The sequence below is a fragment of the Phoxinus phoxinus genome (assembly GCF_949152265.1).
Source record: "Phoxinus phoxinus genome assembly, chromosome: 16".
Classification (NCBI taxonomy): domain Eukaryota; kingdom Metazoa; phylum Chordata; class Actinopteri; order Cypriniformes; family Leuciscidae; genus Phoxinus; species Phoxinus phoxinus.
In genome coordinates, this window is record NC_136891.1 from 28,194,247 (window position 1) to 28,218,842 (window position 24,596).

General features: G+C 37.5%; 1 protein-coding gene across 6 annotated transcripts in view; it reads right to left on the reverse strand.

Annotated features, from left to right (window-relative positions):
* Positions 1-1,925: 1,925 nt before the first annotated feature.
* kita (KIT proto-oncogene, receptor tyrosine kinase a) overlaps positions 1,926-24,596 on the reverse strand; it is a 42,245-nt gene continuing 19,574 nt past the window's right edge. For 2 of the 6 annotated variants that reach the window (XM_079639424.1, XM_079639427.1), the window contains 20 exons: positions 22,831-23,091; positions 21,794-22,078; positions 20,840-20,979; positions 19,907-20,075; positions 19,418-19,604; positions 18,772-18,887; positions 18,171-18,285; positions 16,372-16,556; positions 13,118-13,224; positions 12,455-12,581; positions 11,849-11,953; positions 11,363-11,473; positions 11,140-11,278; positions 10,946-11,028; positions 10,148-10,278; positions 9,148-9,270; positions 7,215-7,326; positions 7,032-7,131; positions 5,879-5,984; positions 1,926-4,958 (listed from right to left, as the gene is read on the reverse strand). In XM_079639424.1, the coding sequence (XP_079495550.1) occupies positions 4,791-4,958; positions 5,879-5,984; positions 7,032-7,131; positions 7,215-7,326; positions 9,148-9,270; positions 10,148-10,278; positions 10,946-11,028; positions 11,140-11,278; positions 11,363-11,473; positions 11,849-11,953; positions 12,455-12,581; positions 13,118-13,224; positions 16,372-16,556; positions 18,171-18,285; positions 18,772-18,887; positions 19,418-19,604; positions 19,907-20,075; positions 20,840-20,979; positions 21,794-22,078; positions 22,831-23,091 (2,870 nt within the window). In that variant the 3' untranslated portion in view covers positions 1,926-4,790. Of the gene's footprint in view, positions 4,959-5,878; positions 5,985-7,031; positions 7,132-7,214; positions 7,327-9,147; positions 9,271-10,147; positions 10,279-10,945; positions 11,029-11,139; positions 11,279-11,362; positions 11,474-11,848; positions 11,954-12,454; positions 12,582-13,117; positions 13,225-16,371; positions 16,557-18,170; positions 18,286-18,771; positions 18,888-19,417; positions 19,605-19,906; positions 20,076-20,839; positions 20,980-21,793; positions 22,094-22,830; positions 23,092-24,596 lie in introns of all 6 variants that reach the window. The other 4 variants (XM_079639423.1, XM_079639426.1, XM_079639422.1 and 1 more) reach the window with 2 other exon arrangements.

Genomic DNA, 24,596 nt, shown 5'->3' on the forward strand with positions numbered 1-24,596 from the left:
GATAAAGTTTTAAATATGGATATTTTTCTTACACGAATGCATCGCTTCACTTCAAAAGGCCTTTATTAATCCCCCAGAGCCGAGTGGAGCACTTTTATCATGGATGGATGCACTTTTATGGACTTCAAAACAGACACGGCCAATCACTGGCATCATAAAGCTTGGAAGAGCCAGGACAGTTTTTAATATAACTCCGATTATATTCGTCTGAAAGAAGAATGTTATATACACCTAGGATGACTTGAGGGTGAGGCTATAATTTTCATTTTTGGGTGAACTATCCCTTTAAGACTCCTCCTCTTTCCATCTCCACACTGCATTTCTTCATCTTAATTTTTCATCACTTCTTTCATAAACCGCTCATGCCCCGGCCACCTTCCTTGTCCTGCTCTGAGCACATTGAACAGGTCAAACTGTCAGCAATGCCACAAAAACCACAGGAAGGGTACGCTCAGAGAAACCCCTCCGACTAAAGTGCACACTAAAAGTAGTTTTACAGCAACACACAAAGAAGGCACAAGGGATGTTTTTTTCAATATATAATAATCTCTATATATTTTTCCAACTAGAGTCAAAAGTTTTAAAATTCTTCACATTTCAAGGATTACAGTGTGTATTTGTGTCATGGAGATAAATGAACAGCAATACCACAGTAAGGGGGGTGTAAATAAGCACGGTCTTAATGTCCTTTTTGAAAACTGTCATTATTTTTGCAATTCATTTTAGTGGCGCCAATGGAAATTGTACACTTCAGGTTTAAGTGAATATTATAACTTCTTCAACATCTGGAGTTCACTGTAGGAGTTTCTTGTCTCGCAACACAGCTGTAATATGTTGTAAATCTGTATTCACTTATTGCCTCTTTCGGCTGGGCAGTGAGTGAAGTCCTCAGGTGCTGCTGACTCACCATGTATATTTGGTCATCTTCAATAGTGGGAAATCCTTTGCTTCTTATCAGATATGTGAACAATAAACTCTGACTGTGCTGGGATTCACATGCTCAGAGAGCTGTGAGTTGTCTTCAAGACAACACAGAGCACAAGTACCAGCTAAGATCTTCCAAAATATACACACTTCAACCAACTGTTAAGGGCTTCAAATAAACAATTTAACTGAAGTACTCGAAGAAAAAAAAAACACTTGTAATGTGGGTTCATGTCTGTGGCCCATTAGAAACAGATGTCCAGATCTGCATCAAAGCCAAAATCACAGTCCCTGTCTCAAACAACATGGTTTTGACATATTTTACAGCTCATTGGGCATAATCATAAACGAGACATAATTTCTTCAGACAGTTGCATTTGCTTCAGTCTGCAGAAACTGTACTGCATGCTCCCCCAGATGGCTGACAATATGGCCCAAAATCATTTAGTTGAAGACTGTATTAGACACAGATAGCGTATATTTCAAGAATATACAATGGGACACACTATCAAAAGTAAAATTTGGCTTAATTTTTGACTGAAAATTACTTTTCCAAAAATATGAAAGCATTACTATAAGGCAGGCAAATACTGTATATTTTCATGTATAAAGAAGACACATTTATACTGTTGAAAATAAATAAATAAATATATATAAATATACACTCATCATTAGCTAAACACTGAAGAGACATTTATAAAGGTATGGCTGTCAATTAATAAATGAATTATGATTTCAGAATAAAAAAGTAACATTTTAAAAAGGACATTTTATTATTTTTTACGTATATTTTTTGTACTTTTTACTTTTCAATGGACCCCCTTGAAGATCTAGTCTATTCTCAACTGTAATTATTTCATTTTTTTTCTTTTCCAAACATTTAATTTTCAAAGTATTGTCTCACAGTGCTTTTTTAATGTATTTTTTTTTAAAGAACACCAATAATATTGCTCCATGATGGCAAAAAAAACTTGAAGCTAATAATCTTAATAATTGCCAGATTCATAGTTTCAGTTATTTATTTACATACTGAAGTAACAAGAGCTACACACAGGTTTTGCACATTTGTCTTCAAAATAAAAACTGGAAAATAAATATACAATAAAATACATTAAACAATCTTTTTCTGGGGCAAAACACCTTCGAAATGCATATAAGAACTGTAGTGACTATGCGGTCAAAAATGGTATTCCTGGACCATTTGTATTTATGATTTTCACGTGTTCCTCCTTTCATCGATAATGCAAACACTGAAAATACTGAAACGACAAGCAACGCTGAATATAATATAAATGGATTAAATATGTAACCAACTGTACCTGGTGTGTGTCTGAAAACTGCACTTATGAGTAAATGAATCAAGAGGCAAAATAATGACAAGATGATAACGTGAAATTACATGGAAGTGACAAACTGTAACATACAAAAATATATGCAGCACATGAGAGAACGTACCGTGATAACAAAACAAGAAGCAACATTTTGATTTACATATATATATTATTTACATACAAGAAAAGAGCAAACAGTGATGGTGTATGTAGCGGCTGAACATCGATTTCCTCAGCTCTATAATTCAGACAATCTGACGTTCATTAACTACAGTCGTTCTACTGGAGGAACCCATCAGTGCTCTGGTATTTTAACAGCAAATGACCTGCATTTACACATTCACACACGCTCACACAGACGCGCAAATGCAAGCAAAAGCCAGTGCACAACAGGAACAATGTCCCAGTGTGGCGAAAAGGAGCGGTGGAGATGGGATACGGACCGAGTTGGATCTCCCCGGCTGAGTCTTTGTGGAAGTGAGACATCCGCCGGAGGAAGCAGCTGGACACAAAGAACAGAGTGAGACCTGGAAAACGAGCTACCGACTTGAGTGCCCAGACTACTGATGTTTGCACAGCCATGAGTACTGCGGTTGGTGTCGACTGAATCATTCAGTACGTAGCTCATATTCGGACGAATGCTCTGCCCTTTTTCCTTTTGGCAGTGGAATGAGAATCCTATTGGCTCATCTAAGTAACAGAAAGCCACTCTTTTTTGCCCTAGGTCTGAAAGCCACCCGTCTATTGGCAGATCCTTCATTGGCTAATCCTACAGAGATCAAGAAGCCATTGGCACCCATTTCTACACAGCAGCAGCAGCTTTCTATTGGCTCAACCTTCAACAGCACAATTCTCATTGGCTAAAGAGCAGAGAAAACATTTCAGGCACAACAGTTGGTGTGGTAAGTAGAAGTCAGAGTAACTGAGTCAAGTCTGGGAATGATAACCCACGATTTCCACAAACACAAGAAAGCAGAGCGACGATGCCATCTGAGAGCGGTCTCTCCTTGAAACTAGCAGACGCCCACCTTACTTTTTAAGCACGAAATTAGAAGCAACACAGAAACTGAGCAAAACTATTAGAAATATACAAAAGAGCACTACTCTTCCAGTTTCATGAAAGATAAAATGTGGAATCACTCTCATTTGTTTTTCTGGAATAAAGAACAGAACCAATGCTACAGAAGCTACTGATCTTCTCCAGTCCACCATTCTGGAACCACATCATACATAAAACTACTCAAAGAAGCATTTTCCAGTGTGTTGAACCAAGCTATGTCTGTGCCATACAAGTGAAATAAGTATTTTATTTACCAAATGTTTTCCTTAAAACACACAGGAGAAGAGGAAGAAACTGTTTAAAGTGATCCCTAAAAGAAACACTGTCTAAAAGTTTGATACGTCAAGCTTGAATTACTGCTTGACTGGATCATTTTGCTGTCCCAAATTACATTTCCTGGAAAAGGAAAAGACAACACAAGCCAATAATATAATACTGCTGTGGAATCAACATATCGCTGAGTGTTTAAAGTAAACAATGAACTTTGATGAATTGCCTCTTCGTGTCTCAACACCTTTCCTGACAGCGAATTGAAATGTACCTTAATTTGGTCTATTTAAACGTAAAACGCCTCACAGATTCAGCTGCCAACTGACAAAATACTATTCCAAATGCAACATGCATCAAGTAGCTTGTTTTTGGCTTGTGCAGCAACATGATCATGCTGTCAAAGTCACAGAGTTATTGCTGCTTATACATATCATTTCCAAATAGTGTAGCCTTTTGTGTTTGATATTTGAATTTATGCATTTATTGGAAAGACCTGCCAAATAGTTGATAGTAAAATAAGTGTGATTTACTCTCACGCCAGGCTCTTTTACTACTGACAGTCTGACATATTCAACACATGAGTGTTACAATATCTTAAAGGTGCGTTATAATGCATTTTCGGCTAAAAGATCACATCAAATTGAATGCCAAGACTTCAGAGATGGTTTGGGAAAGTCTAATTTCCAATTGTTTCATAGTGATCCATCGTGATTTTCAAGTCTCTGACTTGAAACAGCCTGTTTGACTTCTGTCACTTGTAAAGACTTGAAAATTAGCAAAAGAAGCATTATTGTGTTTACATATCCCATATAATAAATCAAAGGGATTCTACAAAAAAAAAAAAAAAAGTTCAGTCCTCCTGCAGACTCACATTGAAGATATAGTACCATGGGATGATACCAGCATTGATTATTCGCTGTCTCAAAAGTTTGATGTCCCACAATTCCAAAGAATACGTGAAATGTAAAAGGAAAGCACACCATCACTGTCCTTTCTGGCAGGGGGGCTTATATACACAATCGGCGAGAAAGGTGAATGGAAAGAATACGACTGCTCTTGGATCCTGAAAGAGATTTTTGATCAGTGTTTTCCACCAAAGTCCTCATGCATGTCAGACAGCTACAATGACGCTTAGCTAAGGCGAAGGGTCTCAGTAGATGAATGGCATCTGTTAGAATGCCTGCTTTTAGCTGGGAATCAGATCTTCACACTGGAGTTGGACGTGGACCTGTCCCTTCCAAGAAGACATCATTGTTGGACAGCAGGGGCTGAGTGGCGGCACTGCCTACTGAGTTTAGCCGCTGGACAGGAGAACTGGATTCCTCACGGGGCCCCAGAGCAACGGGCAACCTGGAGCTAAAGTTTAAGTAAATCTGAAGAAGAGAAAGGAGATGTGGTGTCAGCCACAAAGAAAAGGACATCAAAAAATTAAAAAAAATTACTGTCAAGTTCTGAGAAATGTACTCTTTGTATTCACATTGTTTTTTTTTGTAGTGAATGAAAATTTAATGTGGTATAAAGTGAGAAAAAAAAATGGGAACATTTTCTTTATTTTCAAAAAAGCTTTTAAATATATTTTCAAGGTAAGACGTATACAAATATCATGAATTATTAATTAAAGGTGCAATAGGTGATTTCTGCGTGAACAGCCGCAGACATCATACATCATCAGCGTGTTTCACGTACGCTGTGCAGACAGAGCGAGAATGCCAGGCAAACAGTTTTTTACATCCATTATTTTAGTGTTACTTACTGTACTGTAAAGGTTTCTCACAAGTGAATGATACATGATATAATCCAATAACGTTGTCTCTGGTCAACTCGCTTCTGGTCTGTGCGCGCTCATGTGTTTTGGACTGCAATTGGCAGGGAGGGTCCGATCGTATGCTAGCAGGCTAAAGTTAGCATTTCCCAGATCCCCTATTGCACCTTTAATGTTTTTAGGGAGTCGCACACCATGGCATTTCACAACCTGAACTAACCTTGCCTTATCATTAAAAGATCAAATTATTTCTGATATCTTATGACACTGTGCCAGTCATGCGGGGGTCTTCTCTATGATATCATTTTAAATGCTTCATGTGTTTTTTTAAACAAATATTAACAAAATTAATAAAGATATCATTCTTTTAATGAGGCTTTTTTCTTCATTAGTATATCAGGACAATTGTATCTCTTTCTTTTTCGACTTTATGCTCAACCACAAAAGACACATTTTTTTTATTTTAACCCCTCTATTAACATGTTTACAATGTTTTGTGTTCTAAAAGGAAAAAAAATAAGAAAGACATACATGTTTGGTGCTGTCTGATATTTGCTGTTCGATTTTCTCCACTATCTTGGTAAATGAGGGTCTCTTGAAGGGGTCGGCGTCCCAGGATGAGTGCATTATCTCGTACCTGAAAAAACAACACAACAACGCTGGTTTTATTGGGAACATTGCAAGGTTATTATAGTTTAGCATTTTTAAATTAGTTTTTTTTAATATTATTTTCAAATGTCCTATAAATTTCAGTCTAGTTTTAATTAGTTTCATTAATAGGTTTGTTAGTTTTAGTTTAGTTTTTCATTTTGTGAACACATTTCTATTGAGTTTTATTTATTTAGTTTCAGTTTTAGTAATTACTGTTTAGAGAGTAAAGAGAACACATCCAGTTAAAGACATTTAATTTATTTAAAGTATTCATTCATACTCCTTCATATTATAGATGAAATCTTGTTAAACGTGGTGTATAAAATAAAATAAAAATTTATTTAAAAAAAAAGTTATTTCTATGATTAATAATTTCTTCTGGTATTGGTCCATTTATGCTTTTTGTCTATTGTATATTTTAATATCTCATACTCATAGCTATACAATATACTATACTCATGACATTTAGTTTACTTCTACTCTGAAAAAGTCTATTTGTGGGCTAGCTATTTGTTTTTTCCGTTTTCTGCTCAGTGTGGTATCCTGTCTAATATGTGTGGTATCTTGTTTATTATTAAGTTTCACATGAGATGGTTATCTTACCTGGAATTAAGGTACAGCTGTATTTGCTTATGGTCTAGGCATGATGGAAATACTTATTTGGCAATTTCTGCTTCTTAGGACTGGATCACACAGAAAGCATGTTTGCTTTGAAAAGCATGTTTAAATTGAAAAATAAAGTCCAATGGAAAAATGCGATTTTCCGGTACAGGATGAGAGCTTATTAATTACGAAAAAAATTATTTATTTTTGCTAATTATTATTTTATTTCAGTTAGTTTTCAGTAACTATTGTTAGTTTAATTTCATTTTAGTTTTTCATTTAAGTTGAAATTTCTTTTGCGAAAATGTCTTAGTTTCAGTTTTCGTTTACGAAAATAACCTTGGGACATTATTTTAGTGTGAAAATGCTGCCAATATTGTATGTTTTTAACCACAGAAATATATTTTAACTAATTAAAGCTCAGCCTTACATTTCACTCGGGGAAAACTCTGGTGACTCCATTCGGTATCCTTCCTTGATCATCTTATAGAATTTAGAGTCCACAGGCATGCCCGGGTAAGGACTACTCCCTAAAGACACACATTATTAATATTTGGATTAAAAGCCATATATCATGCCAAGTCAAAATAATAATAAGATAAGTTTAACTTACCAAGGGAGAAGATCTCCCACAGCAGGATGCCATAAGACCAAACATCACTCTCAAAGGTGTACACACACTCAAAGATGCTCTCGGGAGACATCCACTTCACTGGAAGACGGGCCTGTGCAGATAATATCCTCATTAAATACATTCCTTCCTTAACAACATAGGTAGAGCATGAAGGCATAGGGCCCTATCTTGCACCCAGCGCAATTGACTTTGAACACCGACGCATGTATCATTCCTATTTTGCACCCGCGCACAGCGGACTTTTCCCTCCACAGACGCACGTCGGAAAATTAGGAAATGAACTTGCGCTCGCGGGGGCGGTTCAGCGCAAAGAGGAGGCGTGTTCCGGCGCAAAACTTCAATGGTGCTATTTTCCAGTTTTAGAAAGCAATTGCGCCATTAAACAGGAAAAAAATAGTCTAAAGACAGTGGCGCGTTGCGCGTTAGTGATATGGTATTTTAAGGGCGCGTGCTTGGCCATAATGTTAACCCGCATCCACTTTGATTCTCTAATATAAACAGATGCAGCAGTTTTTATTTTTGCAAATCATACATTATTACAAGGAAAAATATTAACACACGAGGGAAATCATTGTTGTGTCCGTGAAGATGTGAAAAAGATCTATCTAGATAAAAAAATAAAAAAATCTAGATTAGGCTACACATTTACTACCCAAATTATACGCCTGTTTAACCTAATTTGGGTGGGTTTCTCCCATCATCCCCATTGTCACTTCTCTGTGTTTTACGGCCCTGACGAGAACGTCGGTTTCCTTGGCTGTGAACTGCTCCTGGCGTGCGCCGGCAAATCCACCGTTATAATAGCAATCCGCCGTGGAACAAGCGCGCCTGCTCTTAAAGGGTATGTGAGAGGACGCTCTGATTGGTTTATTTCACGTTACGCCCAAACCACACCTATGAATAATGAAGCTACTTCAGACCAACCCCTTTTAGATTTGCGTCGGGCGCAAGAGTCATTTATCGCGCTGGGAAAATAGCAACAGCGCCGGGATCCGCCCACAAAGTTACTTGCGCTTTGCACTTTGACACTTGCGTTTCAGATCGTTAAAATAGGGCCCATAGAGTGAAACACACATTCCTTTAAGGAATCAGTCTGTGACTACCACTGAAACTATTTACAATCAAAAGCTGTGCTTGGAAACGTCAATCATACAGTTTTGTTCTAGTTAGCAAGCGGCAGATTGACAATACCTGACTTGGTTGAGGAATAAATATACGAAAAGAATACGGACTCAAAGACTATCAACACTATAGTCCAAGTTTGCTTGACTGTTTGTTGCTTTGGGCTTCTTTAGACCATGAATCCAGAATGCAAATGGAGCAGTAGAATATAATAGCAACATTAGCGTTCTGCTTTTTGCAAATTCTGGAAAATAAATCAAGTTTTAAAATTGCAGAAATTACCCTGTACCCGCATGCTTTGCATCAACCTCTTGCCATTGTAAGACATTGGGTAATTCACGCCTAGTACATGTCTCAACATGAATAAAAAAGCTCTTGTATTTTAAACTGAACATTGTAATTTTGCTTTAGCAGGGATCTCTTCACAGTAAGCTCTTTGGATAAAGCACATCCAACACCTACAGAATAGACTTAAGAAGAGAGTTTGACACTGTTGGATGACAGCCATTAGCAGTGCATCAAAGTAAAAGCATTCAATTGTAAGGAAATGTCTTATTTGTGGATTACACATTCTTTTTCCCACAGCTTTGCATGATTATGTATACTTAAGCTCTGGTTCCTAAATGTCAAGCATCACGCAAGAAAACTATGATCTGTGCTTGACTATTCACTTAATCCGATAATTAGTATACAGTGTGACATGCAAAACCTAGTGGAAAAATCTACAAAATAAAATAAAGTTAAGGTTAAAGTTGTTTATATGTCACATGTAATGACAGTTTATACTTACATTGCCCTTAACAACATAGTTTGAGTCAGTAGTGATGTCTCGGGCTAGTCCAAAGTCACAGATCTTGGCCACTCGGCCTTGGGTGAGGAGAATGTTTCTGGCTGCCAGGTCTCTGTGAATACACTGCACAAACACACATACAATAAACACACATAAAGGAATGCTTGCCATCATACACACTAATATATTATGTATTAAAGCAGAGACAGTACAAGGGATGGAGACAGACCACTTATACTGTAGAAAAATTAATGGGAGAAACTGGCCATATTAATGGATGTCTTGTTTTTTATCTCGATTTGAGCAAAAGAAGCTACATTTACGATACAACTGTGGTCAGATTTAATTGCAAATTTGAAATATATTATTGAAACGTAACCTTGACAAACAGTTTTTGCGATTTCTGCCTTTCACAATTCAAGTACATAGAAGCTGTACTTGTATGTCTGTTACCTGCATATAATTTAGTGTCCTGGAGGCACTAACAAAATGACCATCAAGTGGACTGGCTTCCCTTGTAAGGTAATATTGCTTTCATATGTCAGGACTGTCACGTATTTACAATAACAGTGCAAATATTCAAAACCTCATTAGCAAAAAAGTGTCGAAAATACCATATTCGAAGTTAGCGTTGAGGTGCTGAAATGAATTCACTGACAGAAAACTCACATGCCCACTTAACAGCGGGACTAATTTAGTTTCCTTCCACTACATTGAATACTGAACCTACTGACCAGGTGGGGAAATGTGATATTTCTCGGCATGCCCCTCTGTGAATGAGTGTGTGCATGTGCTTGACAACTTGTGTGCATTTGTGCATGACTTCGTGTAACTCGATCTAGGACTGGGCAGAGGTAATGGAATGTGAGACAGTGGCATTGTAGAGGAAAAGAGAGAAGATCTGCAGTATGGGATTACTGCAAACACTCGGAATACAAAACTCACCATCCGTCAGAAAGAACGAATGCAAAAAAAGACAAAAACAAAACAAAACACTTACATTCTTGGATGCCAGAAAATCCATCCCTTTGGCTACTTGGTAGGAGAAGCTAAGAAGATCCTCAGTGTCCAGAGTCAAGCCATCTTCCTGCAGAATCTCACTGACGGCATCCGTATCGCTGTATGAATCACCTAAAGGGGTGACAAATTCTGTTAAGAATAGACAAGATAAGATGAGACACAAAGAGCTGAGACGAGAAGGTACAAGGTGAGACGAGACGAGGACAGATGAGAACAGAAGACAAGGCACAAGATGAAATGAGACAAGAAAAGAGATGAGATGACATGAGACAGGGCAAGAAGAGAAGGCATGAGACAAGAGGAGGTGAGACAAGAAGAGATGAGATGAGAATGCACAAGACCAAGAGATGAGATGGCATGAGAAGAGATGAGAAGACAACTGACAAGAAGGGAGAGAAAAAATAAGAGACGAAGAAGATAAGAAAAGAGAAGACATAAGAAGAGAGACAGAAGGTGAGATGAGAAAGAGAATACTAGAAAAGGGGGATGAGAAGAGATGAGATAAGATAAAAGAACAGATCAGAAGAAAAGAAGATAACAGACAAGAAAAGAAAAGAGAAAGGAAGGAGAATAAATGAGACATAAGGGTCAAGACAAGATGAGAGTCATGAGACAAAAAATAATAAACCAGAGAGAAAAAACAAGAGGAAAGAAAAAGGAGAAGAAAAGATATAGGACAAGATGAAATGAGACGAGAAGAGATTAGATGACATGAAAAGAGATGACAAGAAAACAGGAAAGAAAAGATATGAGAAGACGCAAGACATTGACATCCAACCTTTATTAAGTGATCTTCTGTTTTCTGAGGACAGAATTCCCAATACAGAGGGCTTCATTGTCATGTATCCATTCCTGCTCTCGCTGTGATCAAACATGAACTCTTTTTAGTGAACCCAAAAGCACTTCACACTTTCAAAGTTGCATTGATCATGACTTTCATAACTAACTACCAGTTGCATTGATCATACTTACTTGGGTTCTGGCTGCAGCATGATGTTTCTATAGTAAGAGTCTTCTCCCAGTGTAGAGAAGTAGAAGGATTCTCTCCTTCTGCGCAGGAAGTTCAACAGGTCACCAAAACAGCAGTACTCCGTTATAACTAGCGTTGGACCTGTGCAACAGACCAGTTCAGTAATGAAGGACAACACTATACACACAAACCTGGAAAAAATCATATCTAGCCTAAGCCTCTCACCTCCTATAGTACAGGCCCCTAGCAGGTTGACAATGTTGATATGGTTGCCAAGATAACTAAGCACCTTTAGCTCAGACATCAGAGCCTCTTTCTCAGTGGCATGGGCACTTGCTGCGGGAAAAAAGACCAAGACAAACAAAAGAGTTAATAAAACAACAAAAAATCAACACAATTTTTCAGAGAGAATGTTCCCCTAATGTTAGTGTATGGTTCCCTTTTGGTTATTGTTCTGAGAACATTCTTTTTATGTTTTATTGTTTAAAACCATAAACCATCATTATTCCCAGAATGTTCAGGGAACCAAAAACTGTGGGTTACTGGAAATGTTTAACCTCCTTTCTTCAAATCATGCATGTGTACTTTCTGGTGTGTCATTACACACTGCCTTATTTGCTTAAATAAACATGCTGGTTAAACACGCCTTGGTGTTACTGTGCTACTCGTATTTCAAGCTTATGAACATGGTCTCTGTTGCTTTTCACTCACGTTTGAGCATCTTCACAGCTACGGTCATCACAGTGTCTGCTTTGGACATCCCATACGCAGTGGCCTCCACCACCTTCCCAAATGCTCCAGATCCTAGAGTTTTTCCTGGGGATGCAGGGAAGCAAAACCGATTCAGAAAATGGATACAGCATGAATGGATCAATGTCACTTTTCCCTGATAAAGTTGTTTACAATCAATGGATCAGCCTGGAAACTGGTCCAAAGCCAGTTTTCATCTGGAACATCAACTTGTTTTTAAATCAAGGAAGTGTGGCTTGTGGGGACACGTGATATGCTAGATCCTGTTGGATCCTGTTTGTTGACGGATACGGCTATTCATATTCATATTCATTGGGAAGATATGATATTACTGTATGTCACAAGACTACAACACTAGCTATCAGTGTCAATAAACCATGGTACAGTCAATGAAAAGCAGTAAGTTTAGTAAAATTCAAAAGGCTTTTATGCTTGTTGGTGCATTGAACCTTGTAAACATTTCCAAACATAACGTATAAACAAAAGACATTTTTTGGAAAGATTATTTGGAATACGATTCACGAGGCCCAACAAGTCAAAGCAGACCGATTCAGGAACTTCACTCACCAAAACGGAGCTTATCTCTGGGAAACTCCCACTGGTGGTCGTATGGAAGCTGGGTAGGGTCAATGTACACGTAGCTATTTCCATGAATACCTTCTATGACTTTCCACTGTATTTGGTATTTAGGTTTCTGTTGGAGACAGGGAGAGAGAGAGAGAGAAAGAAAGAAAGAAAGAAAGAGACAAGCATAAACAACATTTTAGATACAGTTACTGCAAGTGTAATGAGGTGCTCTGATAGACAAAAAGTAAAAATAATCCACTAATAAAAGTTTAGTGTAAATGCACGTAAATTATTCGAACACAAATGTGAACAGTAATTTGGTGTGTGTGTGTGTGTGTGTGTGTACATATATAGCTGATTCCTCCCCTGTGTAACAGTGCGAAACTGCACGGTGAAGCATCAGGTCTTATGACATGCTGAGTAAATACATTTTTTTACTTGAGTGTTTATTGTTTCAGAGTTTCCCTGAAGTGAGAGAGGGCTGCCAGGTGTGACAGGTAAATTGCGTTGAATTTGAGGATCAAGCTTAATATCAAATAACCAAAAATAAATAACGCTATAGAATAAAAATATGTTACAATATTTATTACTATAACAGGGTGAGAAGTAAAACACCTCAGTGAGTCAGCATGTATGAACTATATGTGATGATTGACACTTTACCTGTATGTATTTGTAGGACAGCACAATCAGGATGAGAACAAGGATAACGGCTGCGGCAACAAAACCGATGAGCAACGGTGTGAAGAGTTCATGAGGAACAGTGTTCTCTGTGAAGATTAAAGCATTCGGCCATTAAAACCATATCAACAGCAAAACACAAATGTGTTCCTTTTAACTATAGGGATGCACCAATATTTAAAATTCTGGCTGATATGATATAAACATAATAAAAACAATTAAAGATTGTGCAATATTGATATGATTGTGCAATACTAACCAATATGTTGCCAATATATTTTACATAACTACTTTTAACTCATATTGGATATAATTTAGTGTTATCATTAAAATTATTTCAATTAATATTAATCACATTAATAATGTAATATGTTATTAATGTAAATGTAATCATGTTTTTTTAAAATGTATTAAGTGTAATTTTGTTATTTTATACATAACTTAAATGTTTTTTATTGTGATTTTGATTGCAAATCAGATTGGAACCAGTTGGGAATCCCTGCTCTAGACAGTGTGTTTTTGTAAAGAAGGCAATCTGTTACAGGCATCGATGGATAATCAATACACATGGCTCATCCCTGAGGATCAATTCTGTTAGCACAACAAACAAAAAAACAGTAGATCTGATGCTTGTCTTGGGACTTGAGCCAGAGGATTAATGGACATAAAAAATGATTATTGCACTAAGTACAGACGTTGAAACAAAACCACAGTATTTACACTGTTGGAATACCTATATAACAATACATTAACATTCAAGATCCATAAAAGAATAATGAATAAGTACCTCACAGTGGAATTATGTCCTAAGTGCTTGCATTTAATGAGGTGTGAATAATACTCACTAATGAATTGAGGTAAAACTCTTTACTGGAGGGTTTTGTGACTCAATTTTCTTTGAAACTATAGCTGTGTGTGTGTTTTTGTAATGTGTGTGTATGTGTTCATGTGTGTTGTGTTATTGTTTTTCTGTGTTGTTCTGAGCGGTGTAGTAAGCTCTTAAGCTATAAGAAGCTTTCTCTCCATTTCAAGTCAAAGAATGCAGACTCTGCAGGATGTAATCCCATGTAAACCTGCCACTGGCTTTTACAGTTCTCTTCTGCTCCCTCTCTCTATCTCTCTCTCACCCTCCATCCTTCCATCATCCCACTGCACCCAAGCATACCATCAAGCCCTCCCACAAACCAACACACACCATAACAAAACACTTTTTTTTTTTTTGCATCTCATTCAGCTGAGGTCGAACAGTTGTAACAGTCTAGCCTAAGGCTCATTGTCCCACTGGTTTTCCTGGATCGACTGCTGCAGCCTAAACCTTGAGAGTCTAAACCAGTTCTCACATCACCTAACAGGCTTTCCTGAGGCAGCTGGACTCAATTCATGCTCTCAAACCTCAAAATCTCCAGTCCAACTCCTGATGGACTCTACAAAAAGGTCAACGGTCAACTAGAGTTTATTTATTTTTTTAAATAAATGTTTTTTACTTACGGCTAATTTAGTTGAGAAAATACAAAAACAGGCAATGTAGTCAACTACTTTCACCAAAGCAAGGATAAAAATAAAAAATAAATAAAAAATGTACCAGATACAAACTAAGCTGGATGTTGATGACCTTTTGTGAACCATTCTGTCTTTAAAAATATTACCTTTACTAACTGGGGTGGAAAACTTTGGTGTTTTGCAACAAACCGAAACGTAACCCCCCAAAACCCTTGTGATAATCCCCAACAGTTGGTGATGCTATAGGTTTACAAAAGAAACAAGATTAGGGATAAAACTCAGCACCTCTGTTTATATAATAAGTCTACATATCTCTTATCCAAAACGTCTGCCTACACAGGGTGAGCTGGAGCAGGAGTGGTGGCCTGCGAGTTGGCAGCTGGTTTAGATTTCCTTAAAAAAGATGCAGCCAGCAGACAAAGCACAGCTGGAGTGAACGTGAGGAGATGAGCGTTTCCTCTTGTTTGGTTGTTTAACCATTCCTGGGAAACTAGAAGCACCTGGGTCGAGGTCTCCGAGTCTCATTCCACTTCCTGGTTTTCTATGATGTGCATAAGTATAAGATGAACTCTAAACATTGGGACACGGATGACTGAAGGTCGAGGTTCTTCATCTTCATTGTAGGTGTACAGTGCCATTATGAAATATGTGCTATATTTTGTATTTCCTTTTTATGAGCAGAACAGATCATGTACATACAACATTCAAAAGTTTTGGGTAAGAATATATTTTATCTTATTTTACATTTATATGGTCATTTATCTTCTTCTAAAGGCCAGTTCACACCAAGACCGATAACTATATTAGTGTCCACACCAGCGGACGATATCAATCTATTTATGTTAAGCGCGTTCTTGTCTATATATTTAAATGCTTGAGCTCAGGATTCTGATTGGCTCTCAATGTTATTCCCATTCATCAGCTGGATAAAATTGTTCTGAAAGTGATTCCAACAATATCCTTTCTCTTTGCCGTTATCGTTATAGCTGTGGTGTGATCTCTGCTATTCTTCAATACTGAAAAAGATTTTTAGAACTATTTCTTTTTATCGTTATCTTTATAGTTATCGTCCTTGGTGTGAACGGGCCTTAACACTAATTTATGTATAATACTTAAAGTTTGCACGATTGTTTTCTCTTCATGCACATTAGAAATATACCGTGGGACGGTGGGACAGACTGACTCCCTGGCCAGTGCAATGACTACTTAACTAGGGAGAGAACCGAGACACACCTTCTGAGTCAACGATGGAAGACAACCCAAAAACAAACAAGTCAACAAAATTAACAGAATAGTTTACAACTAGCACACCAAAGCAAAGACACACCCAGAGCAGTGACAAATGAGCATAACCTCTACAGGCCACACTGGGACAGTATGCGTGTATGTGATATGCAAAGGTCTAACAAAGAAACAGTGTCTGAATTCGTAAAATCCAATCTCAGATATATTCAGGTAAATAAAAAAAAACACCTTCAATGTGCCCTAACTCTCAGAAGTTGCATAAATCAGCCAACCAGATTATATCCTGCAGATAATAAAAGTGCTTTCCATTTTTATGAGTAGTCTGGATCAGAGGGTCAGCAAACAGACTGTAGGCGGAGTCGTCTGAGACCTAGTAATTACAAACTAGAGTCTTCAGTCAATGTCTGAAGGGGTGTGTGTGTGTGTGTGTGTGTGTGTGCGTGTGTGTGTGTGTGCGTGTGTGTGTGTTGTTTGAGAAGTTATTTGCTCACCGCTGATGGAAAACAGAGTGTACACGATTTCCCCATTGGCAGATGCCACACATTCAAGGGTGGCATAATTGTTCTTGGTTATGTTTAGACGGCTCTCCACTGCGCCTTTCCCAAAGGGAGGACTTGTCATGGTTACAGTGACAACATCCTCCTCCTCCTGAGTGGCATTCAGTAAATTAGAGCACCTGAGGAAGCATGCAACACAGTTGTAAATTCTTGATCTTGCACTTGTCAAGAACATGTAATTACTTCGTAGAACTGTTTCCCAGAAACACAGCATAAAAGGAACTATTGAAAAATACTACTACTAAGAAAGGTCTTTCGTGCACAGTCCTAAACATGTTAAAATAATTTAAAAAAGCTAGTTTAGTATTATTTATATACAACTATAGTTTTTCTTAACATTATGAATTCGATTTTATTGATATATTTATATTTTCAGTTTTCAGTTCATTTGTTTTTGCCACTTAAACAAAAAAAAAAATGTTTTATTTATATTTAAATATTACTTTAGGATTTCTATAATTAGTCTATAGTTTTTATTTCAATTTTAATTTTAATTTATATCCAGTTAGTAATTTTAATGATTCAACTTATTTCAGTTAGTTGCAGAATTTCTTATGTTCGTTAAAATTTTTCATGTAATATTTATGTTTTAGTTAAATTCAACTTTATTTCAATTAACAACATTTTTTAGTTTTCCTTACCGATAATAACCCTGCTTTGTAGTCAAATTAACTGCCCATTGCAACCCATTTTATATTTTGAGGAAATATTCCGAAGCCTAACATTTTTCTATGGAGTAAAATGCACTCATGAATTGTTCACAATAACACCAGGAGCATGTGGGGTCAATTTTAATTTCATGTAGATCTTAAGATCAAATGTTAAGCACCATTGCATATCAAGAGACAACTTTTTAAGCTCTAAGGATAATGATAAGGTTATCATCTCTCGCTGCATTCAGGGACTATGACGGATTTTTACAGATATGTGTGACAAGCTGTGAAGTGACAGACCCCGAGGGCTCTTTAAAAAAAACAACAACACACAGAGTGGAATGCACTGCCGTCAGGTACTTTGATTTATTTGCTTCATTTTTGTACAATTATTTTGTCTCTCCTCTCTCAAAATAAAGTGCTACGGAGTTGAGTTCAAAGGTAGCTTTTAATATGAAGGCAGAACAAATAATCTCAACTAATTTCAATTTCTTATTCATCTCTTTCTTGTTGAGTGATACTGTTAATTACTTCTGAGAAAACCACCAAACCGGTGACAGATAAAGCAAGCATCACACAAACAAGATCAAAAGACAAATTGCACTGCATGTTTATATGCTCAAATTGAAGCAGGTCATCTTATCCTGATCGGATTTGATCACCATGAGGAATTGATTGGATAAGCTTGGGAGCTAAGTCCGTGCTAAGGTGTTCTGTCAACACTGTTACTATCCAAGAATAAACAGCCCCATGGGAGCGCTTTGTTCCCATGTTGTCAGGCGTTGTCACATGACTGATAGCAACCAATCGCTTTTGTGAAGTCACAATCATGACTGAGTCAAATTGCTTATCCCCATCAATAATAGGCTAAAGCTTTGTTGTCCAATCATCAAACATCAAGTTAACGGTAAGTGGGTAATCCACGCTGCGTCACAATGTACCCTTGGAGAGGCTAATATGTTAACACTGTTCAAGGGAGGTACCACTCATTTTGGAAACCAACTTTTCAAGCCCATTTTAGGAACTTTTCCGAAATTGTGGGTGTATTCGAAACTAACAAAACTGTAGAAATCCACGTACCTGGAATGGGGTTGGTCACAGTAATACCACTTGATCTGAGGAGTGGGGTAACCCTCTGCAGCACAGCGCACCTGTCCATCAATCGGCCCCTCATAGGACACAATCTGTGGTTTACCTAACAGTCAAAGATTAATTCAGGGTCAGTTTTACAATTCTGGTTCGTGGGATGGATGTTTGTACAGCTGTCTCATTTGCGATTACTTTCTAAAATATAGATTAATTGACCTAAAATGCCAGATATTCAATATTTCACCGTTTAAAATGTGGGTCGAATGGGAGACCTGTTTGACGAATGGGTGATCAATAATTCTAATTGAAAAGAAAATTATTTATGATAATGATAAAATGTATTATTTGCAGTCTTGAAAGCCAGTCCTTTCATATCTGTTCTTTCATGGCCTCTACTATTGTTAGTGGGCTTTAAGCCAGGGTCTTACATAGATCATTGCGTTCTTTTATCCAGCACAATGTCCAACAAATATGACTGATTACTACTGAACAAGAACACACACAAAAAGTCATAATCACATACGTTCTATACTCTTTTCAGGCAAGTAAAAAGTGCAAATATTTGCCATTTGCATTACATTTTTTCACTCACTTATGACATGGACTTCGAACGTTTGATGGACAGTTGTGTCTCGGTTTGAGCTTGAAAAGTTGTAAACTCCGCTTTCTGACACCTTGAGACGCACTAGTTTCAGCTCGCTGATGTAACTGTTGAATAAAGAGGGGGAAAAAACATGAATTACTTAAAGTATCTTTCAGTTCATTGAATTAATGGAATAAAATGTGGATTTTGCACAATATGTGGGATGCACTGGTATAAAAAATTCTGGTCGATGAGCCAAAAATTATTTTCATGTTATGGCTGATAACCTATAAACTTTTAAAAATCTAAAACCAATCACTTTAAATGTCACAAGTGAATGTAGATTATAATGCACAGTATTAAAAATGTGTGATATTGAGATGCTAAAGATGATACATGCTTTTGAATTATTAGTGTTTTTAAAAATGAATTATAACTGAGCGTTACATGATGGCAAAGGTTATCTAAACTTAAAAACACATCACAATTAAATGCACAATATCGACAAATATTTCCAATAATAATAAAAAATTAATGTTGTCCTGATAACTGATATGGTACCAATTTGATGCACATCCTTAGCAATTTCTACACATGAAAAACAAGAAATGTTACGAGTAAAAAAACAAACATTTTTTGATTTACAAAATCATACCTATTCCCATGTGACCGGTTGGTAATGACATGCTCAGTAGTATTGGTTAGATTTACACCCCTGTAGCTCCAGGAAAACATTTCAGGTGTCGGGTAAGCGTCCATTACCACAAGCAGGGACAGACTTTCTCCAGCGTGCACTCTCTTAGTGCTGTTATTCACACTTGTTAGGTTAATGAAGCCTTTATCTACACACACAAACACATAAAAAATAATTGTATCCTTTGAAACAGTCTTAATAAAAAGTCTCACGACTTTTTGATAAGAATTTGTCACAGTCTCCTTGTTACAAGTGTTACATGCACTTACTGTAGTAATAACAGTAAATTATGCATAACTACATGCAAATAACCTGATTCAAACGCTAACTCTAATTACATAGTAAGCACATGTTTTTAATTAATGCTACTCAGTACTTAAAATACGTAGTTATAGTAACAAGGACCTTAAAATAGAGTACCAAATGGTGTTTGAAACAACAGAGACCTACCAAAGATTTCAACCCAGACCGGCTTTGCACTGGTCCCTCTTTCGTTCATGGCCTCACAGTTGTATCTCCCTGCGTGCTGCATTGTCACAGGCCCCAGGCTGAGGATGGCGGTCCTCGAATGATAAATAGGCTCAGGGAGGAGATTCGAGGCCTGCCGCACTGACGGTTGCTTGGCACATGCGGAAAGAAAACAGACACAAAGCTGATTGGGCAACTCTGGAGAGATGAGGCATAGACCTGGTCTTGGGTATAGTGCTTGTGGTTGTCTATATGTGTAGGTGTGGCTGTTTTTATAATCTTTATATGAAACAAAGCGTGCTATTCATCTCTCAAATATCAGTCTCTGATGCCAGTTTAGTCTCAATGCAAGACTGAGGACCTGTCCATCCATCCGTATCCGTCTACCCATCTCTTCAAAATGTTCTCACAACTTTTAAACAAGGCTTTAAACAACATTCAAAGTTTTTCATATTTAAAAATATCTGTTGAATTTGAGTTCGTTTTAATTCTACTTCGATTTGAAATTCTGCGTCCTGTTTGCTACCTCAATTCAAATACAAATCAAAATTCAAGACTTAAACTGGACTTGAAATGTCATTTTCGTATTCTGCTGCGGTGTAAACATGATCATTTAGAATTTTGAGGTGTACATTGAACCAGTTAAGGTCATGATATCAAGAACAAACAACATTTCAATTCTCATACTCAGTCTACAAACACATTAGCACATTAAGTAGGCTAACTGGGACGTGCACCCACACCTACTGTATGCTTTCCTATAAGTATGCTTTTGTAAACATTGGTTTTACTTGATTGATTGAAGCGGTTGATGTGTTTACAATAATAAAGCCTGCAGTATGTACTGTTGTGGTCATGAAGAGTGTCATGGTGTGCTCAGGTATATAGGTGAGAGCTGGGTAGTTTTTGTCTTACCACTCCGTTTGGAGCCTTCCACTTGATTGTGATGTCGCTGTTGACATTTGAGGTGGAGCAGGATAGGGAGAGCGTTTCCCCCTGGGTGAGCAGCACTCTCTGAGGCTGACCCAGTGTGATCAGAGGAGGCACGCCTGGAACTAAAAGCAAAGAAGTGTAATACATTGTATCTAAGCAGCAGGAACATGTGGGAAAGGAACAACAAGTATAGTGGGGTGACATGGACATGCACGTGTCTGGGGTCTGTCTGTGTCCACTTGTTATTGTATTTGGACTGCCAATCAATTACATTTTTAATCAAACTATTTATATGATGCTGATTAATTAATCAATCAGTCTATAAACTACCATTCAAAAGTTTGGTTTTGGTTTTGAAAGAGGTATCTTATGTTCAGACTGCATTTATTTGATCAAAAACAGAGTAAAAACAGTAATATTATATAATATTATTATAATTCAAAACTTTCAGTGTCTTCAGTGTCACATGACCCTTCAGAAATCATTCTAATATGGTGATTTGCTGCTCAAGACACATTTCTTATTATTATCAATGTGGAATTTTTTTTGTGGGAACTGGGATCCATTTGTTAGGAATCTTTGATGAATAGAAAGTTCAATATTAGAAATAATATTCTGTAACATTATAAATGTCTTTACTGTCACTTCTGATTAATTTAATGCATCCTTGCTGAATAATAGTACAGTATTAATCTTTAAAAAATCGTATTGATGCCAAACTTTGAATGGTATTGTGCATATACCATCTGCTTTGAACGCAGGAGCATATCCTGCATGAATGGCTCCATACTCATTCTCTGCTGCCCATTCTTGGGAAGATGGCACTTCAAGCTTGAATTTATTTGCATGTTTTTATTTATTTATTCATTATTGTTTAAGAAAATTACTCTAAATTGACAGCCCTAATATTTATGAATGCTTCTCTTTTTTTCTCACCAAGACGGACATTAAGGTTATATTCTCCGGATTTAACCGTGGCGCCTTCTAGAGTCCCGACGCAGATGTAACACCCCTTAAAGTCCTTCCTAATAGCATCCAACACCACACCCGTCTCAATGCTGGATGAATATCGCAGGCTGTTGGGAAGCGGCCGTCCGTCACATGTCTGCAGGTGCAACGCCGTCATATCTGGGTCTGTGGCCAAGCATGGGATCGTGGCCGTGTCTCCTTCTGCCGCAACAATGTCATTCATGATGCTCCTCCTGAAGGGATTTTCAGGATCTGCTGAGAGGAATGCTAAATCAAAAACCAATGAAACACAACCAATGGGGCTTAGATCATGACATTGCAGCTCAGAGAAAGAGAAAGAGTGTCACAAATAGAGTGAAAGTGAAAACTACCCTCCATCACACCTAATAAACAAATAAAAGTAACCCACATCTGCAGTGTTAACATTTGTAAAATCATATAAATCTGTTCACTTCAAAAACTGCCAGGGATCAATTTGAAGATTCTGTTATATGGGATAATAAGAACATGCATGAAATGACACATGACATAGATGTATATATTAAAGGCCATGCAGGTAACATGTGAATACAGAGAGTTGATTGCGGGTATTTAGGGCACATAAAGTGTGTTTTTGGCACAATATGGAACCACACAGGAAGATGAGAGATTCTGGAGTGTGTGTTCATAAAAGGAGAGGGAGAGCGAGAGAGATGAAGCACGAAAAGTGTTAGAAAGTACTACAAGATCATGCAAACACATGTAACGTTGCAGAAACATTACCTATACAGTATGTCTATTACTATATACAGTATCTAGTCACACATATACTGTTGCCAACAGGCTTGTACACACATAAAATATACAGTAGCTGCACTCACACAAAAGTAGCTATAACAAGACAAGGTACACACATAAAGGATGGTTCCTCAATACTTTAAATACTGCCCTACAGACATGTCACTCAGCCCAGACGATGTACTACTCCCAATTAAGATACTCCCGAATGCAAAAGGCTGACTTACCTTTTACATACACATAGATGGAGCTCTTTTCACCAGACGTCTCCTCACGGCATGAATATTTGCCCATTTCACGAGCGCTTGCTTTGCTCACTTTAAGAACTGTTAGTTGACCCTGCCTTTGTTCCTCCTTCATGATTCGCGAGGGACGGTCTTCTCGCATCCAGCGCACTGAAGTGTTGCTCTGGCAGCGCAAGCTGAAGTCACCGTTCAGTGGAACTGTGAGCCGAGGTCCGTCCGGGGTGATCGTGGGCCTGGACCTGCCTGAGAGGAAACAAGAATGTGAACATGGCACACAGCTGGAAGATAAATAGGTTAATAAACTAGCAAGAGAATAGATTATTTCTAATGTTAACATGACAAGTTATGAAGCTCTGCAGACTTCATTGTATTTTGTCAAATGTATTTGACTCGCTATCGTAGGCCTACTGATTTAGCAAAATACAAAAACAGCAACATTGATAACCAGAATACACCAAGCACATACACATTTATACACACACACAAATCTAATCCCTCTCAAGTAAGTTGCATAAATGACAGTTAAGGATGTGAAATAGACAGTTTCACAACATAACAATCCAAAAAAGTATGTCTTCCGAGTTCCTCTCATTCTAATTTCTCTAGAAATGGTAATTTGACACTAGAGAATTCTACAAAAGTTTTTTTAAAGGGGATTTTTTTTATTTTATAGCTGTGCTAATTATTAGTTGGTACAGCATCATTCTCCATTCAAAGTGTTGTGTTGCCTAAAAGCAACAGATTAGTGTTTTAAACCAACAAAAGAGTCGTTATCCTCCCCCTCCTCATATGACGGTGAAAATATGCGAAGAAAGGTGGCAAAAAAGAAAGGAATGAAAAAGAGGAAATTAATCAAACCGAAAAACCCTATGTAGCATGACAGTAAAACATCTTTTTTTGGGGGGGGGGGGGGGGGGGGAGGCTTTAGCAGAAAATAGAATGGGGTTCCATTTTGAATATGCATCCAGGTCCAAACATTAATAATCTTGCATCATATCATCTTTATCAAGCATCATTAGCTTTGAGTGAAAATTCAGTTCCTTTACATCACCTCTTTTTCAACAACTCATAATGGTGTCGTAATGGCGTAATTAAGATAAAAGCTCTCTTTGCGGGTTTAAATATTTACCAGAGAAACGGTTAGGTGCTATGTGTGTGCGTGACCAATTGGTCTTGTTATTGTTTAAGGCTTTTCTTTCATGCAGTGATTTGTCATTTTGATGTTGACAGTGTTTACTGGAGAAAACAAGTCAACATTAACAGTTGTTCTGTTTTTCTCTGGGAAAACACCTGACTTTGAAGATGCCGTTTTCGTGGCATGGAGTGACAGTTTGCATCAGGGAAAGCTACTCATCAGGCTAAACCACAGTTTTTTAGCATGTTATCTCATTTTAGCCTGAAGCAACTCTGGAAGCCATTGCACCCCCCAACATTGTCCCTCAAGTTCTCAGAAAAAAAGAAAAAGAAAAAAAAAGGTTCTTAAAAACAAGAAATAAATAAGTAGATGCAAATATGTCACACTTGCTTATTTGGACACATTTTGAAGACATTACCATTGACACATTTTCACTTTTTAAATAATTTCCCTTCACATTTAAGTTGCTCCCACCTCTCCAAGTTATCGTGATTGCCTTAATTTGCTTATATATCCATCAAAACTACAGAAAGCAATGACAGCTTAAAACAAAGTATTAACCAGTTTCCAGGAACCATGAGTACACATTATTATTACATAATCTTTGAGTATC